We start from the raw sequence: 25,059 nt of genomic DNA, 5'->3' as shown, positions 1-25,059 counted from the left end.
AAAAATGACTTATTTTTCCATTTTGTATGAAATGGTTATCCAATAATTTTATTCTCTTACCTTTTAAATATTTTCTCCCAAATTATGTGAATACCTATGTGCATCATATTTTAGTCCATTCTGCTGAGGTGAAACAGACCACTGCATGTGATTATATACCAATTTTTTTTTAAGTAAAAAAATTTTAATGATGATGTATGTACTTACTGCTGTTTTATAAGGGCTGATGTCTTCCCTTTGCTAACTGACAACTTTACCTGACACTTTTATATGTCAAAGAAAGCTATGAAAAGTCACTATCTGGTTAGAGAAATGAAACACATCCACAGAGAAAGTTAATCACCTATTGTTTTTGATGTGACTAATTTAGTTGTAATAAGATTGAAAATTTTGGATCCTTTTTGAATAAAAAAGAAAACACAACTTATATTGCTATGTCAGTTTAAAGTCTTTAGAACACTCCACATGCACCATTTAATTTTGGTTCTGATGTCTGAGTAAAGTCAGATGTAACTACACAAATCTTAGGAAACTGAGACTAAAGCAGTTATAATTCTAGTGCATTCATGCTTTTTATTTCAAACTTTGCAAGAATGTAATAGTACATGCAAGAGCAAGGTGGTCAGAAATATAGCATTTCTGGACCTGTTAAAATTTGTTAACCAAGGAGACAGGGATTTTAGGAGTAAAACAAACTCTGAGTCACATGGTCCTCATTCACACCTCACTAACTGTGAGGGCCTAGGAATAATTTGACTTCAGAACATCAATATGCTCATTTTTAAAGTGCTAATAATAATATTTATCATATGTTAGAGTTAAGAATTCATAATTATCTCATATGTTCATTGAGAGGTGTCACTTAATACACATAAAATATCATCACAGTGCCTAGCATATACTGTTTAACAAATGATGAGTGTTTCCCTTCCATGTTGAGAAGTATGTGCCTAGCCATATGTAAAATATACTTGAATTTTAAAATTAGGTTTCCCTTTTGTTATTTTCATTGCAGGAACCCAGAGCAACTAAAGATTTAAACTAATTGATATTGTCAATTGACTTATTAAAACTACAAATGTTGATTATTTTCCACTAAAAATTTCACAGGATCACTTAACAAACTAAAAGCTTTTGCTATCAAAATTATGAATAGATTTCATATTTGGGGCTTTCAATGAGATAGCTTAACACCCAAGTATGCCTTTCAAAAGGTGTGGACACTGATTTTCTCTTTCGGTAATTAACTTCTATACTCTCTAACCAATATAAATAAATTTATTGTTCCCAATTTCCTCTTTTTACATTTGAGTTTAATAATTCATGAACAATATTCTATTCTCAATGTGTTTTATTATGTCAAAACAAAGCAGTAAACTGGTTATCAATATTTAAGCAATAATTATTAAATTTTCAATGAGATATTCAAAACAATGAAGAAGCAAGCATTTAGGCAACTACTGTGTGCTCTCAACTGTGCTTGTAAATTAAGAAATATAAAAGACATAATAACCCGCAGAATCACAGATAAAATGAAAAAAAGATATAAAATCATGTATACTGAACACAACTATGTGACATAATATATCTTTGTGCGGTAAGAGGTTGGTAAATTTTCTTGGAGAACATGAAACTTGAAGCCTATTCTTAAGGAAAGGAATTAAAAATTGAAAGAGAGAAACGTATAGGTAGGAAAACAAAACAAAAGAACTTAATCCATAGATTAAGCCAAATTCTTTGACTGTGCTCATGTTTGACTGAGAAACAGGCAAATAATTACAATAGATTCAATCTGTAGGATGCCTTAAAATACAGATGGAAAGAAATGTTACTTTTGATGTCAGAGACCCTAGGGGTAATTTAGAGGTTTTTAAAGTACTCAAAACATGATTTTGAGCTACCTGTGTTAATTTAAACTAGAAATATACATGGAGTTTTAATTTCAACTTAAAATATTGGAAGATATGGATAAATTATAATAGATTTTATTAAATAAACTTTCTTTTTTGTAAGATTAATTTATTTATGGCTGTGTTGGGTCTTCGTTGCTGCGCGCGGGCTTTCTCTAGCTGTGGTGAGCAGGGGCTACTCTTCATTGTGGAGCATGGGCTCTAGGTGTGTGGACTTCAGTAGTTGTGGCACTCGGGCTCAGTAGTTGTGGCACTCAGGCTCATTAGTTGTGGCTCGCAGGCTCTAGAGCGCAGGCTCAGTAATTGTGGCACATGGGCTTAGTTGCTCCAAGGCATGTGGGATATTCCCAGACCAGGGCTCGAACCCATGTCCCCTGCATTGGCAGGTGGATTCTTAACCACTATGCCACCAGGGAAGCCCAGATTCTTTATTTTTATTATTGATTTAGAAAAAAATTCCACACAAGTAGAGTTCATTTTATTATTTTCTGAAGACATTTTGTGAGTCAAAATCACTTCCAAATAGATATAATATGTGCGGAGAACGTATACATAGAAATAAATAATGCATATGTATATAATAAAGGTATATATGTAGTAATAATTTGCCAAAACTTCAGACTGACACAAGATCTCTTACCAAGTTGAGTTTAAATGGAGATAACATCATAAATGATTAATCCAATCAGAATGTCACTGTCAATCAACTATAAAACTGACATCTTGATAAATTAATAAAAATGTTTCTGAAATTGTTAACTGAACAAATTTGCACATTAAATAAACGTGTTGATAGCTGGACATATGCCCTTCTAAGAGCATGGAAGTAACAAATATGAAAGCTACAAACATTTGGATTAAAAAAAATCATACCTGTAGGCCTTGTCCATCCACAGTAACAGAGTTGGCTCTTTGCATTTTGTTCTTGTCAATCACTTTGTTTGACAGCTGGAAACCACCCTTTTCCTTTTTCACTGTTGCTTGTCTTTCCTGTAAGGAAAAAATCTTTTATAAAAATACTGAATTGTTTCACTACAATGGGCAACATAGAGAAGAATTTCATGGCTACAAACTTGGGCCCAGGTTCCAAATTTGGAGTTTCTAGTGAATAATATGAAAGCTAATGTTTTCTACTGGCTCAAAATATATGATAGATGTATGATGAAAATATCAGTTAAAGAAAGGATGTGAAAGAAAACCAAACTGTATTTTCCCTACGTACCCAATTATGACTCTGTTAAAAATTATTAAAGAACACTAAAGCTAATCATTTTCAAAAACAATGGTGCAGATAATAATACAGGATTGTAATGGAAAGGATTTGGTACTAAGCACTGAAAATAATGCTTATAAATACATGCAATATTGAAAATGAATACATGATGGACCCTTAAGCTACTATTGATTATCAAGAATGGCACATAACTTAAAACACACATTCCATTCCAGCTAATTGCTACGTTCACCATAATAGAAAAAATTTTTATAGTGGTATTCTTCCTGTTTCTATTTCCTCTCTTTTCACTCTTTTCAACACAACCCAATAAACTTTTATCACCATTAATCCACTAAATCAGCTTTTATTAAAATCACCAATGACCTGCTCATTTGCGCCTCCCCTGTTGGTCAGTCTTCACCTTCTCAATTTTTAAACACAGTTTGACAGAATTGACATCTACCCTCTAGAAAACATGCCTCAACTGGGTTCCGGGACACTTCTTTCTCTTAGCTCTCCTCTTACTTGACTAACTGCTCCCTCATAGTCTTTTTTGTTGATTTCTCCTCCAGCTTTATAATCTGTAACGTTTAACACTTGACCTCTCCCTTGGACCGCTCATCTCCACAATCTATACTCACTCCCTAGGTAACTTCATTTAAAACCAAGGCTTTCAATTTCACTTTGATAATGAAGACTTGCCTACCCACCTTAAAAATAAATCCCAAACTGGACAATTATTCACCACATGCATCATCACATGGTTTAAGCACCCGTTATTTGCCTTAATTATCGTAGCCATCACCTTAATGGACCAATCAGCGTCCATCTTTTGTCTCCCTACAGTCAATTTCCTATATAACAGCCACACTTATCCCTTTTTACTCCACTCCAGCTACAACTACCTCACCTTTGTTTCTTGATCACAACATTTGTGCTCTTAAAACAGGGATCTTGTAACCACTCTGAACTCTGCTGGACTGTTTTGCTCCTGGTCAAATGTAAGACAGGCTACTCTATTCCTGTGTGTGTGTGTGTGTGTGTGTGTGTGTGTGTGTGTGTGTGTGTGCACTGTTTCACATCAGATCCTAGATCAGTGCCTGATAAAATCCCCATAAATGAATGCGGAAATAAATTAATCTTAACACTAAAAAATCAAAAAATTTAAAGTGCCTGAAATATTGTGTTGAGAAGGACTCCTGGGGCATGTCTAGGTTTGTTGTGAAAAACTGTCCTGATCAATTAGCAATGTCTGCCATGTGTGCTTAAAAGTTTGAGTGCCACGTATTTCCTATCACTTATTCAGATATATATACATTTCTGTTCCTATATTTACATATATCTTGTCGATTACTTTTCAATTACTGTAATTTAGGAAAATATTTTAAGTGGAAATATTTTAAAAGTAAAGCTCTTTTTAAATATATTAGGGCCAGATGGAACAGAAAACGTCTCAGACCAAAATAAATGCTAATCAGTGTAGTCCTTTTATAGTCCTTGCAATTTCATGGTGCAAAAATACTGAATATATTTTTTGTGTGGCTGAAAATGGATGGTGTAATAGGATTCCTGAAATTCAAATTCTTTGGAAAATGATGTACTTTCATATAAGCATAATTTCTGGCAAAAATATTGATATTTTAAAAAATAGATCATTTTTTCTAAGCTTGCAAATAACATTTTGTCCATAGATAGTTAAGGGTATAATGCATAAATGAGTGAATTATAGGATGAGGTTTGGAATCAGACATCCCAAGTGGAATCCCATCTCTGCTACTTAAATACTATGTAGACTTAGAGAACGTACTCTTATTCAAAATGGAGTTAGTAATACCTATTTCTCAAAGTTGTGTATGGCTTGACAGAAAATGTATAAAGTTCTAATACTGTGCCTATATTAGTGTATGTGCTCAATAAATGAAAGTTATTGTGAATTATGTAAAATAGGTATGGTTCTTCCATTAGGGTGCTCATCAATGTCACCATTATGCAAAACGCTTGTTATATTTCCAAATACATATATATGAAAAAATCCACTAGTTACAACAGGCATATGTTTAAATAAGTAAAGCTCAATGTTTATATTAGAAAATCCACAGCAGCTTGTGCTGAGTGCAAGCATGTAACACTGTTGGTGGGTATGGGAATAATTTTTTTCCGGGTTCTAGCATGCAGGTAAATAAAACATGGGAACAATGTTCTATAAAAATCTATACTGTGAAAGTTATAACTTATCTTATATGTCTTATATTCTGCCATGTAATCCAACAATTATTATTTAGTATTTAATTCCTAAATGCTTAGGTTATAAGAACTAAAATAAAATTTTAGCCACATTGGAACTTGGTATTTGTGACCAGACTATTTATAAATGTAATTCTGGAAATTTAAGACATGTAAGTATATGTCTGTAAAGAGTTACCAAATTATCTATTAATATTATTTTATTCTTAGCTATGCATATAGCTAGGGAGAATCCTGTGTGGTGAGAATCTCCAGCTAACAGTTAGCAGTTGATTAAGTGGTTTCATGTCTCTCCAGGGAGTCATCCCTCTGAATAAATTGTGGATTAAACTAAACTAATGCTTTCTAGTAGCAACTGAAATATAAAAAGAAATTTTAAAACTCTAAATTGTGTTTTCAATTGATAAGATTTTCTTTTTGAAATCTAGACTCATAAGAGGTATATAACAAGTTAATAAAAAAATCTTCAGTCTACCCATTGGCAGGTGAATTTTATTATATAATCTGGATAATACTAAAACTTACATTTGTTTAAACACACACACACACACACACAATCAAGAAAAGCAAGTGGTTTCTTTGAGGGAAATATGCTTAGTGGGTAGAATTTGTGGAATTAATCAAGGCTGACAATTTAAAAACAGGAGAGACTCATAATCATTTAATTTTTCCCATGGTTTTCTTTTTATTATACTCATTTGTTTTAGGTTTATTTCCAAATTGTATGGAAGTCTCTCTGAACTATTCACTGTATTCTACTTAAGCAGCATAAGCTAACAGAGGGTAGTTGGATACTTCTTCCTATTTCCACTAAGAAAATCTTTACTTCTTTCCTCTTTTATATGAGGGACAGGAAGGGTGAAGTAATTGCATCTTTGAAAAACCTGATGTTCACAGAAATTTCACTGGCCTCTTCGGGGGGTTAATTCACCCTGACTGACTGAGTTCTATGATGATATTTAAGAAACTTACTTCCTATGTTGAAGTTACTGAAAAGTTTCAGGAAGAGCTCACCAGCATTATTCTGCACCTTTATTCAGGATAAAATTGCTCTCTAATAATAGGGGGCAGTGCTTATCACTTCACCGTCTTTTTTTTTTTTTTTTAAAGTTTTTGGGCTCTAAATCACAAAATAAATTACTTTGTTATAATTAAGGCAAATTTTATTCTGCTAGATAAATTATCCCAAATATAAAGAGTGGGCTTCCCTGGTGGCGCAGTGGTTGAGAGTCTGCCTGCCGATGCAGGGGACACGGGTTCGTGTCCCGGTCCGGGAAGATCCCACATGCCGCGGAGCGGCTGGGCCCGTAAGCCATGGCCGCTGAGCCTGCGCGTCCGGAGCCTGTGCTCCCCAACGAGAGAGGCCCACGTCCCGCAAAAAATAAATAAAGAAAGAGTTGGAAAATGATTGCTTTAATCAAGAGAAATTATTCAAACACTGAAAAGGGGTACTCTAACAAAAAAATCATGAAAGAATATAGAACATATAACAACAAAATATAAAATACAGTTATTGATATTTCAGCATTTTCAAATATCAACCATTTGTGTTTGCTATGCAGACATTTAAAATATAGAATTCAATGTTTTGTGATCCTTAGACTACAAGTAGAGCAACAGATCTTAACTGGGGAATATATTGTATTAGAATTCCAAAAGAATAATCATCATAATGGACAGAGAAGAAAAGCTGAAAGGCCATTCACAGAAAACAGAAAGATGAAATAAATGAAATAAAAAGATGTCACTTTAAATATGTGCTCTAAAATAAGTCTTTTTCTGTATCATGCTGATTCTCAGAAGTAGAGTATTTGTAAGTTGTTGAAAACTGCTTTCACAAAAGCAATGCTTACCACAATGCTTAAGCCTGCTGTTATCGATCACTCACAAACGACAAGCAGCAAGTGATGATTACCTCAAGCACAGGGTTTTCTTCTTTTTGTCCAACCTCAGCATGAGAGACAGGCAGCAGCAAAGCACCGCTATTGGTACAAAGCCACAAAGGGTGGGGGTAGGCGGTGCTTGGCTGCCAAGAGCATCCTTTACTGGAACCCTGGAACTTGCTTTCTCTGCTACTGCACCGCGTGCCCAAATGGAGACTTAGCCCATTCAGCCACTGGATCTAGGCCCCAAGAATTTCCCAGGAACCCTAGAATTTTAACCTGAGGAACATATGGATATTCACAATATAAAAGATCTTCCTGAAGCAGGAGTGTTACCATGTTCATCTGGGCTTATACAAGTTATGAACTCCAAGAAACCAACTTAATGACAGTTGCACCTTTAATTATCATAACCTTATTATGGGATTTGAACATTTTCCTGCTGAGAAACGTTAATTCATTTCAAAAATGGCAAAGGCTTTAAATCTACTAGAAATCCTTAGAAGTTGCAGCGAGACATGGCTGAGTAGCAGTCTTGGTTTTTAGAAATACTTTTATAAAGTTTTAAACATAACTATAATAAATGATATAAAGATTTCCATTTCTTTTTAATCAGTTAAGTAAGTACTTATTCAAAAACAAAAACAAAAATTACTTTGGGCAGAGACAAAAATATGGGCTTGGAGGCCGAATTCTAGCTCTGTCTCTGTAAAGACTTGGGCATGTTATTTACTATCTCTAAGCCATCATTGAATTAATCTATAAAATGGGAGGGTTCATGTGATGACAAATTGAGAAAATGTCAATGAAGGTACCAGCATAAATTAGGCACTCAGTAAATGGCAGTAATTTTTAAAATATAAAAAAATTGGTATGTTTTATCATTAAGTTTAACACAGGTACACTGCTTGGATTATAGTAAAGATAGGTGTTGTGAAGAAGTCCTTTATTTACTTTACAGTATTTTATCTGTTTGTCCACTATGTCACCGTAACTTGGGATAATTGTTGTGATAATCTGAGTCTTATTTGTTTGTTTGTTGGTTTTTGTTTGTTTTTGTTTTTGCGGTACGCGGGCCTCTCACTGTTGTGGCTTCTCCCGTTGCGGAGCACAGGCTCCGGACACACAGGCTCAGCAGCCATGGCTCACGGGCCCAGCCGCTCCACGACATGTGGGATCTTCCCAGACCGCGGCACGAACCCGTGTCCCCTGCAGGCGGACTCTCAACCACTGCACCACCAGGGAAGCCCAATCTGAGTCTTTTGCAGGAGGATAGAAGACAACAAACTAGACAGAGTCAATCCTAGTCTTAATGTACTTGCAGGTACTACTCACCAACTCAGCCTGAAGGTATAATTTATATCTTGATCCATAGCCCTGGTTTTCATACATCGCACATGATGTGCATATTCTCTCCTAGGATAATTTCATACTGAGTGTGAACCACTTACAAGATTTCTGTTCAAGAAATCCTGATTGGAAGAAATGAAATTTAGGAATGGGACGGTCCATGTCTAAATCATTTGTTTGGGCTGTGTTTACTAGCATATGGTTGGGCCACTATAAAATTCTGTGTGAGTGTATGGACCTCAACCTTACTCACTCTCCATTCCCTTTGTAAACTACAATAATTGATGGCCACCATAAGCTGAAGCTTAAAAGCCAAGAGGCAGCTCTCTTGTATATTCATACTCATCATCTCTTTCTGCCAGTTGAGTTAAATGCTTAACCTAGTGATTTCTATGTAGTCCCCAATCTGTTTATTCAAGTTCTAAGTAGAATTTATTTTATTATTGGTACTGTGGAATTTAATTAGCACTCAAACTATTGAGTTTTGAATGTAAAATAAGTTATTTCCATGAAAAATTACTTGCATCCTTTGGAAAGGCACAATAAAACAAGATTGTGTGTGTGTGTGTGTGTGTGTCTGTATGTGTGTGTCTGTGTGTGTGTGTGTGTGTGTGTGTGTAGGAAGAGCAGTTAAGTTGGGCTGGACACAATGACTAAAAGCTTTGAGAGTTAATAATAGAAACAGAGATTGTTTTTTTTACAAGCAAATTGCTTTGCAGATGCCTGTGAGTTTTTCTTATACTTTAAAACAATTGAAAGTAATTGAAAGCAATTACTTTCATTAATAAACAAATATCTTTTCACAAAATAAGGAATGCTTTTGTTATACTTTAAAACAATTGATAATTGAAACTTATCAAGGGTGTTAAGGCTGTGCTATATGCAAGGAAGGGTATATGCCATTTCCAAATAATAGATGTATCCACATAGAAAAGCCCTTGATCCTATGTGAAAAGTTTAGCCAATGAATATACGTTTACATACTTTAAGTAAAATGTTTAAGGTATATACACATTTTTCTATAAGTTCCCCTACATACACTTTAACCACATGTTCAATTAACCAAAAAGCAATTGTTCTTGATGGTGGTATATAAGGCTTCTTGTGTGTGTGTGTGTGTGTGTGTGTGTGTGTGTGTGTGTGTGTGTGTGTGTGTGTGTGTATTCACACAGTCACCCATGTATAAATCTATACATGTGCTTAAAGAAATTTTTGGAACAATGTAGTTGAAAAAGCTTATATAATGATTTCAGACATGGTAGAAAGTTTAAGTTAATGTAAACCAATACAGCTGGCCAAAACAAAACAAAACAAGCAAACAAACAAAAAACAGTATAGGAAGACTTTTTAAAACTTTACAGCAGACAAAGAGTTTTTCTTGACAAATAAAAAAAGCATGTTTTGAAAACAGCAGTTTTGGTCTATTTATTCAATCTGTAATAATACATATTATTTAACTAAATGTGGGAGATATTTTGAGATTAACAAGTCTAAAGAGAAAACTTTAAATCTCTCAGTTCATCATTTGATGAGCTATGACGGGGGCAAAAATAAACTCAAGGATCTTAACATATAAAGTTAATTCTCTGACACTTAAATAATTAGACAAAATAATAAACTTTCCTAATACCTTTGTCACCTGAGTGTGAAATTTAACATCTACTTTATAATAATTATGATAATGATGGTATCAACTGACTTAAAGAATATAAAAACAGTTTAACATCTCTCTTAGAGTAGAAACATTATATTTCAAGCATAGCTCCTAGTATATTTGTAAGTATATCTATGGTTACAAAACGAAATTTTAAAAACTTTTAATGAGGCAGTCTACACTGATTAGAAAACGTTTCGGGGGAAGAGAGGTTATTACATTTTCGTGCAATTATGTTATCCTCTAAATAAATCATACTCATATAGTATTCAGATACTACGAGTAATATTTTCTAAGCAAGCAGATTCAAATTATAAATTTAGGTGAAAGAATACCACCTGAGGATATCCTTTAGAGATAACAGCAATTGAATGCGATACTGTCACAGAACAATGTGGAGGCTTTGCTTAATTAATTAAAAGGTAAAGTTAACACTTTACTGAAAATAAATGTTGCGGCAATGCCTACATTTATTTTCAAAATCAAAGTCATTTACTTTGTGACTGTATTTTATTCCACTGACTTTCTATGCAATGTCATATGCTAAGTGATTAATGCAGACCTACTCTTTAAAAAGCGATGAGGACTTCAAAGTGAGCAAGAGTTTCTCAATTTTCCATCATTGAAAAAAGCTACATTTTAATGGCTTAGAGGAGTGAACTGTTCGGGGTTTCTGCAAGGTTTAAATGTGACAGATAGGAATGATGCTATTCTTATACACTGGTCAAAACTCTGCAAAGGAACCTTTATTTTTTCCTGCATACTTTGGGCCATTTATCTTCTTGTTTCCCTAATGCTTGTCACAAATGTTGATTATAAAGGCTGCAAGTCTATCGCACATGAAAATACAAAGATCCCAATTTCAAATATCAAAATATGAGAAAAAATAAAGCCTACAAATTAATTTTAGGATGTCACTGATACAGCCCAAAATGTTCTTTATAACAATACGAGATGTACAAATGACCTATAATTGCAAGTGTGAAAACCTTTGCTTACGCACCTCAGGGACTGAAACTCCTGAAGTGGGCAGAGTCTGCTGAAAAAAGAGAAGCTCATATTAAAGCTGAACAAAAAAAGTCATACTGAAAACAAGTACCAATGAAGGTTCTTATATCACTACACACGTGTGAAATAAATGAATACATTACAAATACATTTCCTTGTCATAATTTTTCTGCTTACTTCCATTAATAAACCAAAATCTTTTCATGAAATAAGGAACATTCTAATGCAGAGGGGATTAGACTGTAGAATTACTTATCCAAAATACAATTTCATATACTTAAAGTAGACTAATCTTTGGCCAGCTTCACAGACCTCTCTACAATAAAACTGATGTATTACATTCATATTTTGGAATGAGAACTCATCTCCAAGTTCCATTATCCTTCATAAACCATTCTTACTAATTTTTTAAGTTGCCCATTTACACAGCCCACCATTTCACTTTCTAGTCCAACTTTCAACCCTTTCTACAAATACTCAGTGTCTTTTGATGTAGACACAGCTTATGGTGCTGATTTTATTTTGTGATACTCTGGAGATAAAAAATATATATTCCATTAATAGCAGTAAAAATAAAAAGATAATTAAATAAGTAGCAAAATTTTACTTGAGAGTAATTATTAAAAGATTAGGTTAAATACACTAAAACCAGTCTTCATGACAGCATGTCTTCCATTACCCACCACCCTTCCTTTTCTAAGTCACATTGGGAAAGTTTTTTTCTGGCAAGAAACAGAGAAAAGGTTACCAAATTCCAAAAGCCTGTGTCCTGTGGGACTTTATAACATAAAACACAAATTTGGAAGAATAGGTGATAAATCACACTCAATACTAGATAAAGATTTTCCTTGGTTGCGGGAAGTAGGAAAGCTGGATGGGAAGCTAGTCCTTAGACATTGTGTGTCTCTAGAAAGAAGAGAGCAGTCAGTATATTTGAGTTTCCTCTCCTGGACCAAGCTATGTGTGTGAGACTCCCAAAATGAGAATGAAAGATCTGAGAGCACAGTTATTAGTTTACTGCCTTACCCAGTAGAACTACAGGAAGGCAACAAAACACAAAAGAATAAATAGCTGCATGTGAGGCTTCATGGCTGCTTGTACAGATATGGAGTAGAAGGATCCAATGTACCCAAAAGTGGAACAGAAGGAGAAGAAGTCTAGGGCAACCCTAGAGAAAATTAAAGTGTCCAGGAATACAACTCTATTTGGAATATATTTCCAGGGGCTTCCCTGGTGGCGCAGTAGTTAAGAGTCCACCTGCCGATGCAGGGGACACAGGTTCGTGCCCCGGTCTGGAAAGATCCCACATGCTGCGGAGCCACTGCGCCCGTGAGCCATGGCCGCTGAGCCTGCGCGTCCGGAGCCTGTGCTCCACAACGGGAGAGGCCAAAGCAGCGAGAGGCCCGCGTACCGCAAAAAAAAAAAAAGAATATATTTCCATAATATAAGTAAAAAATTCTGCAGCAACAGATTTTTAGTAAAAAAAAAATCATGAAGTATGGGAGGATGAACTCGAGTCAACTAACCCATTAACAGGAGAAGCCTATGAGGGCCATTGCTGTTGTTTCTCAGATGGATTGACAACAGGTTTGGTAGAACTTTCATTGAAAGCTTCTGATGTCAGTAATATTCTGGATTTCTGAGTCCAAGTCAGCCTATATAACACCTGGGGCAATGGGTGGTGGGGAAAATGTTTGCGTTTGCTTCAGTCGGGACCAGCTCAAAGCATTTTGTCAGCCTTCTTTCTTTCTTATTTCTTGGTTGAACCTTAGACCTAAATAAACATTTAAAGACAAGAATGTAGCCCTTCCATCTTTATCATAATATACAAATATTCGATCTCCTCAAATCCAGATTAAGTGCCTTATCCTATCCCATCCCATTGACCAGGGACTCTCAAGCAATCAAACTAAGATGCCCATCAGGCAGTTTCTAGGGCATGAGTCTCAGATGCCTTCTATCTTGGGAAGTGTCAATGCTCACTGTGCATATGTCTGTACAGAGCAAGTCAATAGAAAGCCAAGTGAAAAGACTATAGTTACCAAATGATTCAGACTAACAACCAATTGCAGTGCAAGGACTTCAAATAGCAGAGCTCCTATCCACCCCACCACTACCACCAAAAAAAAAAAAAATCAATCAATCAATAAAGGATATTTTTGAGCTAATTATGGGCATATGATATAGACAGAATAACTACTGATATTATGGAATAGTTAATATTTTCAGGTGTGATAACACTATTGTAAATGTATAGAAAATTGTTCTTATCTTAGAATGCGCCTGCTGATGTTGTGTCATACTACCTGCAATTTACTTTCAAAAGGTCCAACTTATTATATATTATGTGTATATTGTAAAAATGTATATATATGCATATATAGTCATATATATACATATATATATAAAGAATGATTGAAAAATAATAATTAGTTCATATAGGTTGAGGACATACTGTATTTTGTTTGAGAATTTTTGTAATGAAATTTGGGAGAAAAACTGATCTCCCTTTCTAAATTTTTTATACAACCTTTTATTCCTAAAAGAGTGCAAAAATGTTTCTACAACGAAATAAAATATATGTGTGTGTGTGCGTGTGTGTGTGTGTGTGTATGTGTGTATTGGGTTGGCCAAAAACTTTGTTTGGGTTTTTCCGTAATATCCTATAAAGAAATATAGGTAAGCATCTAGGTTGCTGGGAAAAAGAAGCAGAGAGAGACAGAGAGGGACCATTTGAAAATAAACGATAAAAGGGGTTCCTTAAAAAAATAATGTTTCAGATGAGGCAGAAGTTCCTATAGTCAGGTATTAGCCTTTTCCAAATCTGTTCATTTTGAGGGAGTGTCTAATGATGGAAAAAGAGTTCTGAGTTTTTATTCACAGGGGTTTCAAGTGCAAAAATGTACAGGGGCCAAGAAGGTAATACAAATGGGCCCAATGCCACGAAAAGGCAAAGACTGTGCCAAGTTGGATAATAAAAATCCTACTTTAAGACATCCCCCACAGAAACACGATGGGATGAAATTGAAGCCTGGCTGCCATGTTGCTACCACTTTCATAGAGAATCTGTAATTTACAGATATTCATGTTTGCAGCCTTCGTTTTTCTCAGAGTAGTGGTGATGTGAGTTATCTACAGAGAGAGCGAGCGAAATTGGCAGAGAGGTAGCAAGATGAAGAAAGTAAGAAAATAGTAGAGATTTTGTCACTACTTCTCTGAGATTGGGAAAGCAGCTGATGAGTAACAGGATCAAGCGAAATTAAGGGCTCAGCTGGAACTAGAAGTAATAAATATGTAAGAGAGAAAGCCATCAGCTCTGAGAATTTCTCCAGTAATCCTCAGCCGTCTGAGAGCAACACTAGAAATTCATTCCAAGAATAAGGGGGATGAAAAGAACATATATATGAGCTCACTTTCAATCAAGATATGTAGGCAAAGAGTATACATTAAATTAACATGCTCATCAGTAGCCTAACCCTGAGTTACAATAAGAAAACCACGGCATCTGGGCAAAAGAAAAAGAAGCAAGTTGAAAGAAAACAAATTCAGAAATTACATACTTCTTTTTTATTCTACCACGTATAATTTTTAAATATCTAGGATGAACAGAGTAAATGTTTCAGTTTTTTGAAAATTATCACGTGTGTAATTCTAAATGTAATGTATTTTTAATCAGAATTAATACAGGAAGTGTGTATTTTTTATTTAATCAAATGTGAGGTGTGACTACAGAGGAATGTGATTGATTTTATTTAATCAGTATCATTTTAATATTAAATAGAATACACAGTACAGATAATTAGTTTAAAAGATGCATTTGCCTTCAGGGCACTTATTAAGTTTAACCTAATATCAAGAATTTTTAAAAGTCCTATTATTCTTAAGTATTGAGATATCTCTTGTCTTCATATTTCCTAACATGTAATCATTTTAAATTGACAATTTAATTCAAATTGTCATAGGACAAAGAAAAAAATCTTTGATGGAGAGATTATTAGAGGTTTGACTTAGGTTAACTATAATAAGAGTACAGTACTCACATTAAAAGGGTCATCAGTTATTTCAAGAAAAATGAACAGAATTATACCTTCTACCTATATAAGGATGTTCATATTTTTTTAAAATTGCTTTCATGTTTATGGTCTCATTTAATCCTCCCAATAAAACAAGAAATCCCATTTTCCAGATTGGAAAACTGAGAATCAGAAAGTTTAGATGACTAGCCAAGAAAATTAAGTTAGTGGCAGAATCCAAATCTATTGCTTCCCTTTGCAGGCTTCATTTATTAAAAGAACAGCAGGGTTCAACAAGAACTTTTTTTAAAAAGTTTCTTTTTAGCCATGTCTCATTTTTTAAGCGATTTGGAAATAAAATTAGTTTAAATGTTGATGAACACTCCAAATATTTAGAAACCACAAAGTATTACCGGTTCTGACAGGCTTGGATATCAGTATGGAGTAGCTGAATACAATAACTCCAGTGCCATGATAAACGTAAACTGGCCAAATAAAACTATTTAAAATAGCTTCTTTTCCTTATATAACTGGATATCCCTGGCATTAAAAAAAGTGAGAGACAGAAAAGCAGGTTTGGGAAAAGAACAACTGTCTTCCTAAAATGGTGCACTGCCTCAGTCTAAGAGGGGAAGCTGTTCCTTCCTCACACATGATAATAAAATGTATCCAGGGCATCTCTAGGTATAGAAACTAAATACATATTTGGTTTCCATGAATTTTATTTTTACATTGAAGCTTCATAATTTCTTTAACCTTTTATGATTTCACACATCCTTAAGTGTGTACACCCACACATCTGAACACAATACAAATTTTAAAAAGAAATGGATCAGAAGTGATTTTTATACTACTATTGCATTTATTAACATCTTTAATCAAAGGTTATTTCAGTGTATGACAAGTGTATCAATTAGAAGAAACATAAATTATTTTTCTTTTCAACTGGCCCTTGACATATCTAATAAATATGTGCGGGGGAGGGTTGGATTGGGAGTTTGGGACTAGCAGATGCAAACTATTATATAGAGAACAGATAAAAAGCAAGATCCTATTGTATAGCACAGGGAACTATATTCAATATCCTGTAATAGACTTCCAACAAACACATGGAAGGATGCTCAACATCTCTAATCATTAGAGAAATGCAAATCGAAACTACAATGAGGTTATCACCTCACACCAGTCAGAATGGCCACCATCAAAAAATCTACAAACAATAAATGCTGGAGAGGGTATGGAGAAAAGGGAACACTCTTGCACTGCTGGTGGGAATGTAAATTGATACAGCCACTATGGAGAACAGTATGGAGGTTCCTTAAAAAACTAAAAATAGAACTACCATATGACCCAGCAATCCCACTACTGGGCATATACCCTGAGAAAACCATAATTCAAGAAGAGACATGTACCACAATGTTCATTGCAGCACTATTTACAGTAGTCAGGACATGGAAGCAACCTAAGTGTCCATCAACAGATGAATGGATACAGAAGACGTGGCACATATATACAATGGAATATTACTCAGCCATAAAAAGACACGAAATTGAGTTATTTGTAGTGAGGTGGATGGACCTAGAGTCTGTCATACAGAGTAAAGTAAGTCAGAAAGAGAAAAACAAATACCGTATGCTAACACATATGTATGGAATCTAAAAAAAAACATGGTTCTGATGAACCTAGGGGCAGGACAGGAATAAAGACGCAGACCTAGAGAATGGACTTGAGGACACGGGGAGGGGGAAGGGTAAGCTGGGACGAAGTGAGAGAGTAGTATATATACTGACATATATACACTACCAAATGTAAAATAGATAGCTAGTGGGAAGCAGCTGCATGGCACAGGGAGATCAGCTCGGTGCTTTGTGACCACCTAGAGGGGTGGGATATGGAGAGTGGGAGGGAGATGAAAGAGGGAGGAGATATGGGGATATATGTGTATGTATAGCTGATTCACTTTGTTATACAGCAGAAACTAACACAACATTGTGAAGCAATTATACTACAATAAAGATGTTAAAAAAATAATAAAATGGATAAAATTAAAAAATAAAAATGCCATTTTAGGACTTAAAAACAAAATCCTGTAATAAACCATAAGGGAAAAGCATATGAAAAAGAATATATACATTGAATATATATATATATATATATATAATATATAACGAATATATATCTGAATATATATATATATATAATTGAATCACCTTGCTGTACACCAGAAACTAAAACAGCATTGTAAATCAACTATACTTCAATAAAAAATTGTTTTAGAAAATACACATATTGTAATCTTATCTAGCATCCTTTGCCTAACCACTTCTCACTGGAGCCAAATTTTGAAGTTTGCACCAACATAAATTGAAAGATAAAAAACATTTTTAACTGAGATGATTTTACTACTCTTATAACTGCTCACAAAAATGTTCTATTCTTACTCTTGTTACTGTGATTGTTTATGCATATTTGCAGAGTTTCGTTCAGGAGATACTGAAGAGAAGGGCGTGTGAAGCTCCCTCCTTAACAGCTCCCTCAACATTCACGTCTCTGTCCAGAAAGAAAGCACCTTGAACCGTCAGGCAAAGTACAATGGACATTTGGAGACTTAGGTGGTGCCAAATGTTTTCAATAAAAATGTTAAAAATATGTTTAAAAGCGATATTAAAATCATTTCAAACACAGATTTCTACATATAAAAGCAATCAGCAAGAATAATGTTATTGTCTTGCCTACTTGATTATCTAGTGAAATAAAGCCATTAGAAATGTTATCCTACTTGGTTAGGTCTCGTAAAATTTTCAGAAGCCAATATGGTTACAGAAGTGTTCTTCAATTTCTTTCTGGCTGTGATCCACAATAAATATTTGTATATTTACACAATTGTAAAATAATTTCACAAAGACCACTTACGCAGTGTGTGCCACTCTCTGATCTATTATTCTCTTTTTTCATTTCTATTCTCCTCTACTTTACTTCATTATTTTTCTTCCCATTCCTTTTTTGAAGGTATAGATCCCCTAAATTTATTTCATACCTCACCAATTTCCTTTGGGAGAGGGGGCGGCAGCACAAACATAAAAGATAAGTTTAAAACATGGGATTCAGGGTAAGGCAGGTATTGCTTCTGACACTTGCAGGCTCTGTGACTTTAGGTAAATTTCTTAATCTCTTTAAGTTTCTTACTCTCTTCACATGTAGAGGGAGTATCATAATTATATCTACCATTAGAATTAAAAGGATGTCTAGCTAATAAGTTCTCAATAAATGGTAATTGTTTTATTAACTGTAGAACCCAAATATTTCCACTGCCTGCTTAGGGCTCAGCAAGAAAGGACTGACTGCACTTTCTTCATCTGAAAATACTTTTCTTGCTAATAAGGAGGGACCCCACAGATTTATCTTTTAATGAAAGCATCTATGTGAGGGCTATTAGAAGAGACAGAAGGAAGGAAAGGGAGGGGGTGGGGAGAAGAGATCAAAGCCAGAAAGCAATGAACCAAAAGGAGAGGGGGAGTGGAGAGGCTTAGAAGAGAAGAGGGTGGGAAGAAGACAGTCTCCTTAATCTTACAGACTGTCTCTTCCAAAATCTGAGCAAAGGAAACAATGAGTAAAGGAAAGATGGGAGTCAATATTTAGACCATGGCTTTAGTTTTGTGTTTGAAGTACTGCAAAATTCTTAAATATCAGATTCAGATAATTCCAAAATGCATTTCAAAATGAAACATACACATCATTATTTTTTCATATTATTCTTTAGAACTCTTACTTTACAAATAGATAATTAAGAGTTACCTATTTATGGGTATGTGTGTGTATATATAATTTTTTGTGAATTTTGGGCACAGGAGTCCAAATGCAGTCGGTGGTTTGAAATAAAAAAGCACCCAAATAGAATAGATTAGTACCTACTGAATTTACATTCATAAAATGAATCAATAATACTCCCTGCTATGCCTATTTTTTCTCTCAACAAATATACGAACCTGTTCTAGAAATGTACCATTGTATCGTTAGTGTACCACTGCTTTCTAAAATAGAGAAAAATCACTGAAGGTAATGAAAGAATATTAAAAATAATATTTAGAATTAAAGTATTATGCTGCTAAGTTTTCATTTTCATCAATCTTGGAAAAGACTTTGAATTTAAAAACTAATAAGTTATAATGAGATTTGTTCTCATCCTTTGCCCCTCTAAATATCCACTGATCTCACACCAAAGCATTTTCTAACCAGGTTAAAGTCCAATTGTGTACTCACATTAGGCTTAGATTCAATTGACTTAAAATTTTACACTGACTGCCAGTCAACCTTATCATGAACTTTCATTATGTGCATGTAATTAATTGGGTCCAACGAACAATATCAGTACTGAGTTATAGACTCTTTTCCCCCGACCATATAATTAGAATATAATTACCCACAGGATATCAGAATGATGCAAAACCTTTCCTCTAAATGTGCCCTCATTAGGAAACAAGTCTCAATGTACATTTATTCAATCAGTGTGAATTAATTAAAATGTTACTGAAATAAAAGAGGGCAGCGATAAAGAGTATCTGATATCTATTAAGAGACTATCACTTGAGATCTGCATGCACAGTTTATATTTAAACCCATTTAGCTCAAGTAGGAGCTTTATCACGTAATGTTACATATATCCAGTATGCTAGGAAATCTGAGTAAATGAGTCAGTGTGTGCCATTGTTTTTGAAGAGAACATAATACACAATGAATACAAACATGTTAAAGAATCTGGGTAAAATTCCAAAGGCCCCACCACTCCCTGATGAACCTACAAATTTGTTACCATCAAATGGAACATATTTGGTGGACAAAAGTCATTTTTACTTGAAGTAGTCAGGTAATTAGTTGTTCATCTCATACCGTTTTATTACAAGTCTGACCTATTTATTCTGATCTGGCTTAGGACATGATAGTTGGGAAAGTCTAGACTTACCAAAGCACTAACTACTTTTTTTTTTTGTTAATTGAGAAAATAGCCTCAATTACTCAGGCTAGATCAAGTTATTTCAATCGCATATTTTCTTTAAGCAGAAGATTCCTATGCACCTAAGAATATATTCTTTTTAACAGTATGCATGGTATCACACCACACATTCCAATTACACAAAACATGGAAAAAATAGTAAATGCATAAGGAAGCCATAGGACATATGATCCATGTCCCACGGGAAGCTGCTGATTCACATAAAATCATTCTTCCTAAAAGCTATTTATCTTGGTTTCTTTAAACCTGTCATATTGTCATATGCAATAACATTTTACTGAATAAATTAATAAATAACCATAATAAAAAAGAATACTCAGCATTATTCAAGAGCGATATCATAAACAGTAGAAAAAATTTTAAAGCTATGTAGCATCTCTGTATAGTAAGATATACAGAGAATTTCAAACTTTCTATGTTGTTGCATAATTCTTCAGACATCTTTAGCTTTAGAAGTAGGTTTTATAAAACTTTATTCTGGTAATCAAAATTTGGTATTCATACTTATAAATAAATATGCAGTGGAAATTCTGAATGAGCTCTAAGATAAATGAAACCGTCTACAAATTACTCTTTTTAATATGTGCTTTAGAAGCAAACTCCAACCAATCTGTCAATTATTGCTAATTATTGCTTGTTTTTTATAAGAAATTTTAACTCCATAAAGTTGTATATTCTTAAATGTTCTGAATGTATGTTATATTTACAAAATGGTATAATGTTTCTTTCAGATATTAGATTGGTCTTAGGCAAGACCAAAAACTGAAAGAAATAATGAACTCACTCTTGCTAAGCAAGAAGGGAGATTACTGCAGACAGGTTTGATTTATTTTGAACATGAAAAGTTTTTTTAGAACGTCAGTAACAAAGACATGCAACTATAGTTCCTTGCTGAAAATGCTGTGATTTGACTAACATTAACTAAAACACCACATTTACTAATGGTAATCACCACAAAAAGAACAAAAAAATTTCTAATATAATACGAACAGTTTTAAAATTGCATCTTGTAGTAAACATCAATTTTCATTTTCTGAGAATTAAGAGAGTATTTATAATATTTCACATGGACTACTGTATTACTTAAGCTATATTTTTAAAAATCTGGTTTTAAATATAATTTAATATCCAGAGGAAAATGTCTTAATTCTCCCCAGAATTTTGAACTGTTCATTTAAACTCTCTAGCTGCAATACCACTTTATTTTAAATATTAGGCATTTTACAGTACCATCTATTGGATACTTTATACTACTGCAACAACATAACAATCACAAGCTTTTCAAAATTTAGTAATAAGTATAAAATACTTCAAATGCTACTCCAGAAACTAAACACAATGCTAATTTGACATTCATTAATATTATCTCATCATTATACACTTTAAACTCAATTTTATTAGCCTATAACAATAAAATTCAATTATCATGGGTTATCAATGATTTTAAAAACATAAGCTTCCCTGTTGCATATTCATTTTGATTTGTATTTAATATTTATATCACTGTCTGATGTATTTTCTTCTTGACTCAGGAAAAAGAGCGATGACTGTTGGAGTAAAAGAGCTGACTAAATGTTATTCATTAACTCAGGAAATATTTGTTGAGCACCTACTTCATGTCAAATTGAATTAGGTGTAGTATGTTGGCTTTCAGATCTCTGTGGGATACCCAAGAGGAAATTTACAACATGATGCTGAGTATTCGGATCTAGAGGGTTTAAGGGAGAACAAGCTTAGATATATTCAAAGGTGGTAATTGTAGCCATGAAATTGTACAAGGTAATTTATACAGAGCATAATGACATTAGAATATAGTTAAAAAATGGAAACCTAAACATATTTAAGAACAGAAAGAGGTCTAGGAGTTTAGCAATACGGATAGTGTGGCCAAAGAGGTAGAAGAAAAGCTAGTAGAAATGTCTTAGAGGACAGACATATGAGACCAGACATTTCAAATACTGTCAAATGCTGCAGGGGATTCAAAAAAGATCATTCTTGGAAAGGATGTCTAGTAGATGCTTCTGGTATTCCAAAGCAGATCCTTAGTTACCTGGCCAGGGCATCTACCCTCAGCTGCTCTGAGTGTCGAGTGCTGAGAACTCCCATCTGTCCCATTTTCTGCAGAATTAGCCTTTGCTCACTGCAGCAGGCTCTCCAGGGAGCACCACGTATCCTGCAGGAGGCCAAGGCTAATAATGACTGACACGGGTTACAAAATGCCAGCCCCTTGTTTTAAGTTGAGAAAAATCCTATGGTATGATTTTGTTCCAGAGCCCCCAAGGTTTAGGCCAAGGCTTAAACTCTCTCTGTGACCACCTCTTTGCTCAAAGCCTGCCTCTTTCCTCTTCTGCTTCCTCCTCCCTTAAAGATTTTCTTTTTTAAATAAAGAAACATTCCTCTCTTTATATATCACACATAATTAAATCCCCAGTTCATGTTCTACTCCTTGGGAATCCAACTAAAAAGAGTGCCATTGGATTTAGGATGGATGGCCAGAATAGTTTTAGACTCATTTTACAGTCAGAAATTAGAATAATGTGGGTTGAAGAGGAAGGAGGAAATTTGACACAGCGAAGGTATCTTTACACCTGCATATACTTATGGCTACATTAAGAGGCAGGCAAAGACCACATCATAAACAAATATGGAAAATAACACTGCACAGGAGAAAGAACAATTCTTCCTCTGGTATGGGTTCTTTGACAGACAAGTAACTAAGGGTATAAACAGAGAAGTTCAAGCGCTGGACTCAAATTACAGTGCTGTCAAATGCTACCTAATATGAGCATGTTGGACTACACCTTGTTTGAGTTTTTTTCAATTGGAAGCTCACAGATCAGTATATTATCAGATCGTGACTAATGCCATAAAGGGAGAAAAATGGGGAGTTCTAGGAGAGAGAGGGGCAGAAAATGCTCAAATGAAAGAAACTGGAGGAATGTAGGCCTTGGATGACTCAAGGATGTTGGAGAACTGGTAACCAAATGAAATAACTTGAGAATATTGGTGGTTGGGATGAAATAGGAGTAATGTCATAGGGAATAGAACACTAGGTGATCAGCTGTATTCCTCCAGAATTTGGGTTTCCTTGGGCAAATGAGAAGGAATTGGTGAACGCTCCTATGAGTATTAGGAACAGAATTTAAAATGATAGATCTTACCATCTAGACTGAATAGCAAGGAGTGGGCATGGAGGTCTCCCATAGAACTAAACTATCCGTATTCCATATAGAGGGAAAGAAGGTTGAACTAAGGAATGAACACAGGATTGAGTCAAAAATCACTTCACTATGCATGAAACTGCTGTATGGACAAAAAGTTATATATAAATTAATTCTGGCTCAGGTTTCAAGTGAAATTTGAGAATAGACAAGTTATATTTAATAGTAAAACAGAGGAAAGCACGTATCTAAATACTTCATGAGCACCACCACTTCATCTGGAATCATTAAAACCACAAAGGTTACCTTTGCAAGGTAGAATTTATTCTTAAGTGTCTAGTGGTGAAGGGACTGATTTTTACTGAACTCAAAATTTAAAACTTAGAAGATGTGAATGATATAAAGCATTTATTTCTATTGTAATGAAACCAGATCTGGATAATTGCCCTGCACTAACCCCAATCTTTCTTTGGGGGGTATAAGCAGAAATACCAACACAAAGGTATACTTGGGAGTTTTTATGACAGTTTGGGGCCATTTGGTCTTACCAACGTTTAATGAGAATAGCCAATTTTGTACATCCTTGCCAACACTGAGTACTATCATTTTAAAAATATTTGCCAAAATGGAAGGAAAAAGTTTATTTCATTTTTCAGTTTGATAGTCTTGAATATTTATAAGCTTTAGGTTTTAAAACTATTTTTTAGTTATTTGCATTAATATTACAAAACAGGGCTTTTTTTATAATGCTTATGTTTATCTTGATTTGTAAATTTTGGTCTTTGCCATTTTCTAAAGAAACTTTTGATTGGCCAAGGCTGTCAACCTTTTATTTCTCTTTTTAGGAAAAAAGATAAAAAGACCTTCTAAAGGCAAAAATTAAATCTTCAATCCATGTTTGATTTATTTTGGAATAGGTATGAAGCAGAATTTATCTTAATTTAGTTTCCCATATGGTTATACAGTAATCTCAACTCCCCTAATCTCCACTAGCCCCTACCAGATTTGATATGCGACCTTCATCATATACCACACCATTACATAGAGTTCAATATGTTTTAGACTTTCTACCAGTTCTTTATATCTCCTAGAGCCACTATTACATCATTTTGATCACTGTAGCTTTAGTAAACATATTCTTAACATTTGTTAAAACAGGTCTTTTCTTACTACTCTTCTTTCTCAGAATTTACGTTTGTGCACATTTATTCTTCCAGGCAAACTTTGGAATAATTTTGTCAAGCAAAAAATATTACATGGAAATTGAATTAAGTAGATGGGTGAATGTGAAGAAATGTAGGTACTTTTTAGTTCAACTTGATTTTCTTCAGTATACTTAGACTTAAGAGAATACTTTTAATTTTTTGTTTAGGGGTACCAAGGTCTCCTTCCACCTTGTTTTCATTCTCCTTTGTACTACAGGAGATTTTCGTAAGCTTCTCCTCCAAATACTGATTCAGTTGTTCTCAATGCTGATCTTTCCCTATGCAGATACTGATACATTTTAGTTTCTGATAAGGCTTTACTTTTTTCTCTACATTCTTAACCTTCTAGATATCCCTTTCAAATCAGTATACTGTGAAAGAGATGTTTTCTTTAGTATTCTTGG

At 34.3% G+C, this 25,059-nt stretch overlaps 1 protein-coding gene across 6 annotated transcripts in view; it reads right to left on the bottom strand.

The window, feature by feature from the left end:
• The window catches only part of DGKB (diacylglycerol kinase beta), a gene marked incomplete at both ends in the record, with an annotated part of 637,756 nt that overhangs the window by 436,337 nt on the left and 176,360 nt on the right, over nt 1-25,059 (bottom strand). For 2 of the 6 annotated variants that reach the window (XM_082846621.1, XM_082846622.1), the window contains 2 exons: nt 2,784-2,900; nt 11,261-11,296. In XM_082846621.1, the coding sequence (XP_082702747.1) occupies nt 2,784-2,900; nt 11,261-11,296 (153 nt within the window). The remainder of the gene's footprint in view (nt 1-2,783; nt 2,901-11,260; nt 11,297-25,059) is intronic. The other 4 variants (XM_082846623.1, XM_082846624.1, XM_082846625.1 and 1 more) reach the window with 2 other exon arrangements.

This window comes from Leucopleurus acutus, assembly GCF_964270905.1.
Source record: "Leucopleurus acutus genome assembly, chromosome: 9".
Classification (NCBI taxonomy): domain Eukaryota; kingdom Metazoa; phylum Chordata; class Mammalia; order Artiodactyla; family Delphinidae; genus Leucopleurus; species Leucopleurus acutus.
Note: the sequence above shows the minus strand (reverse complement) of the source record. Positions and strands in the feature narration are given on the sequence as shown.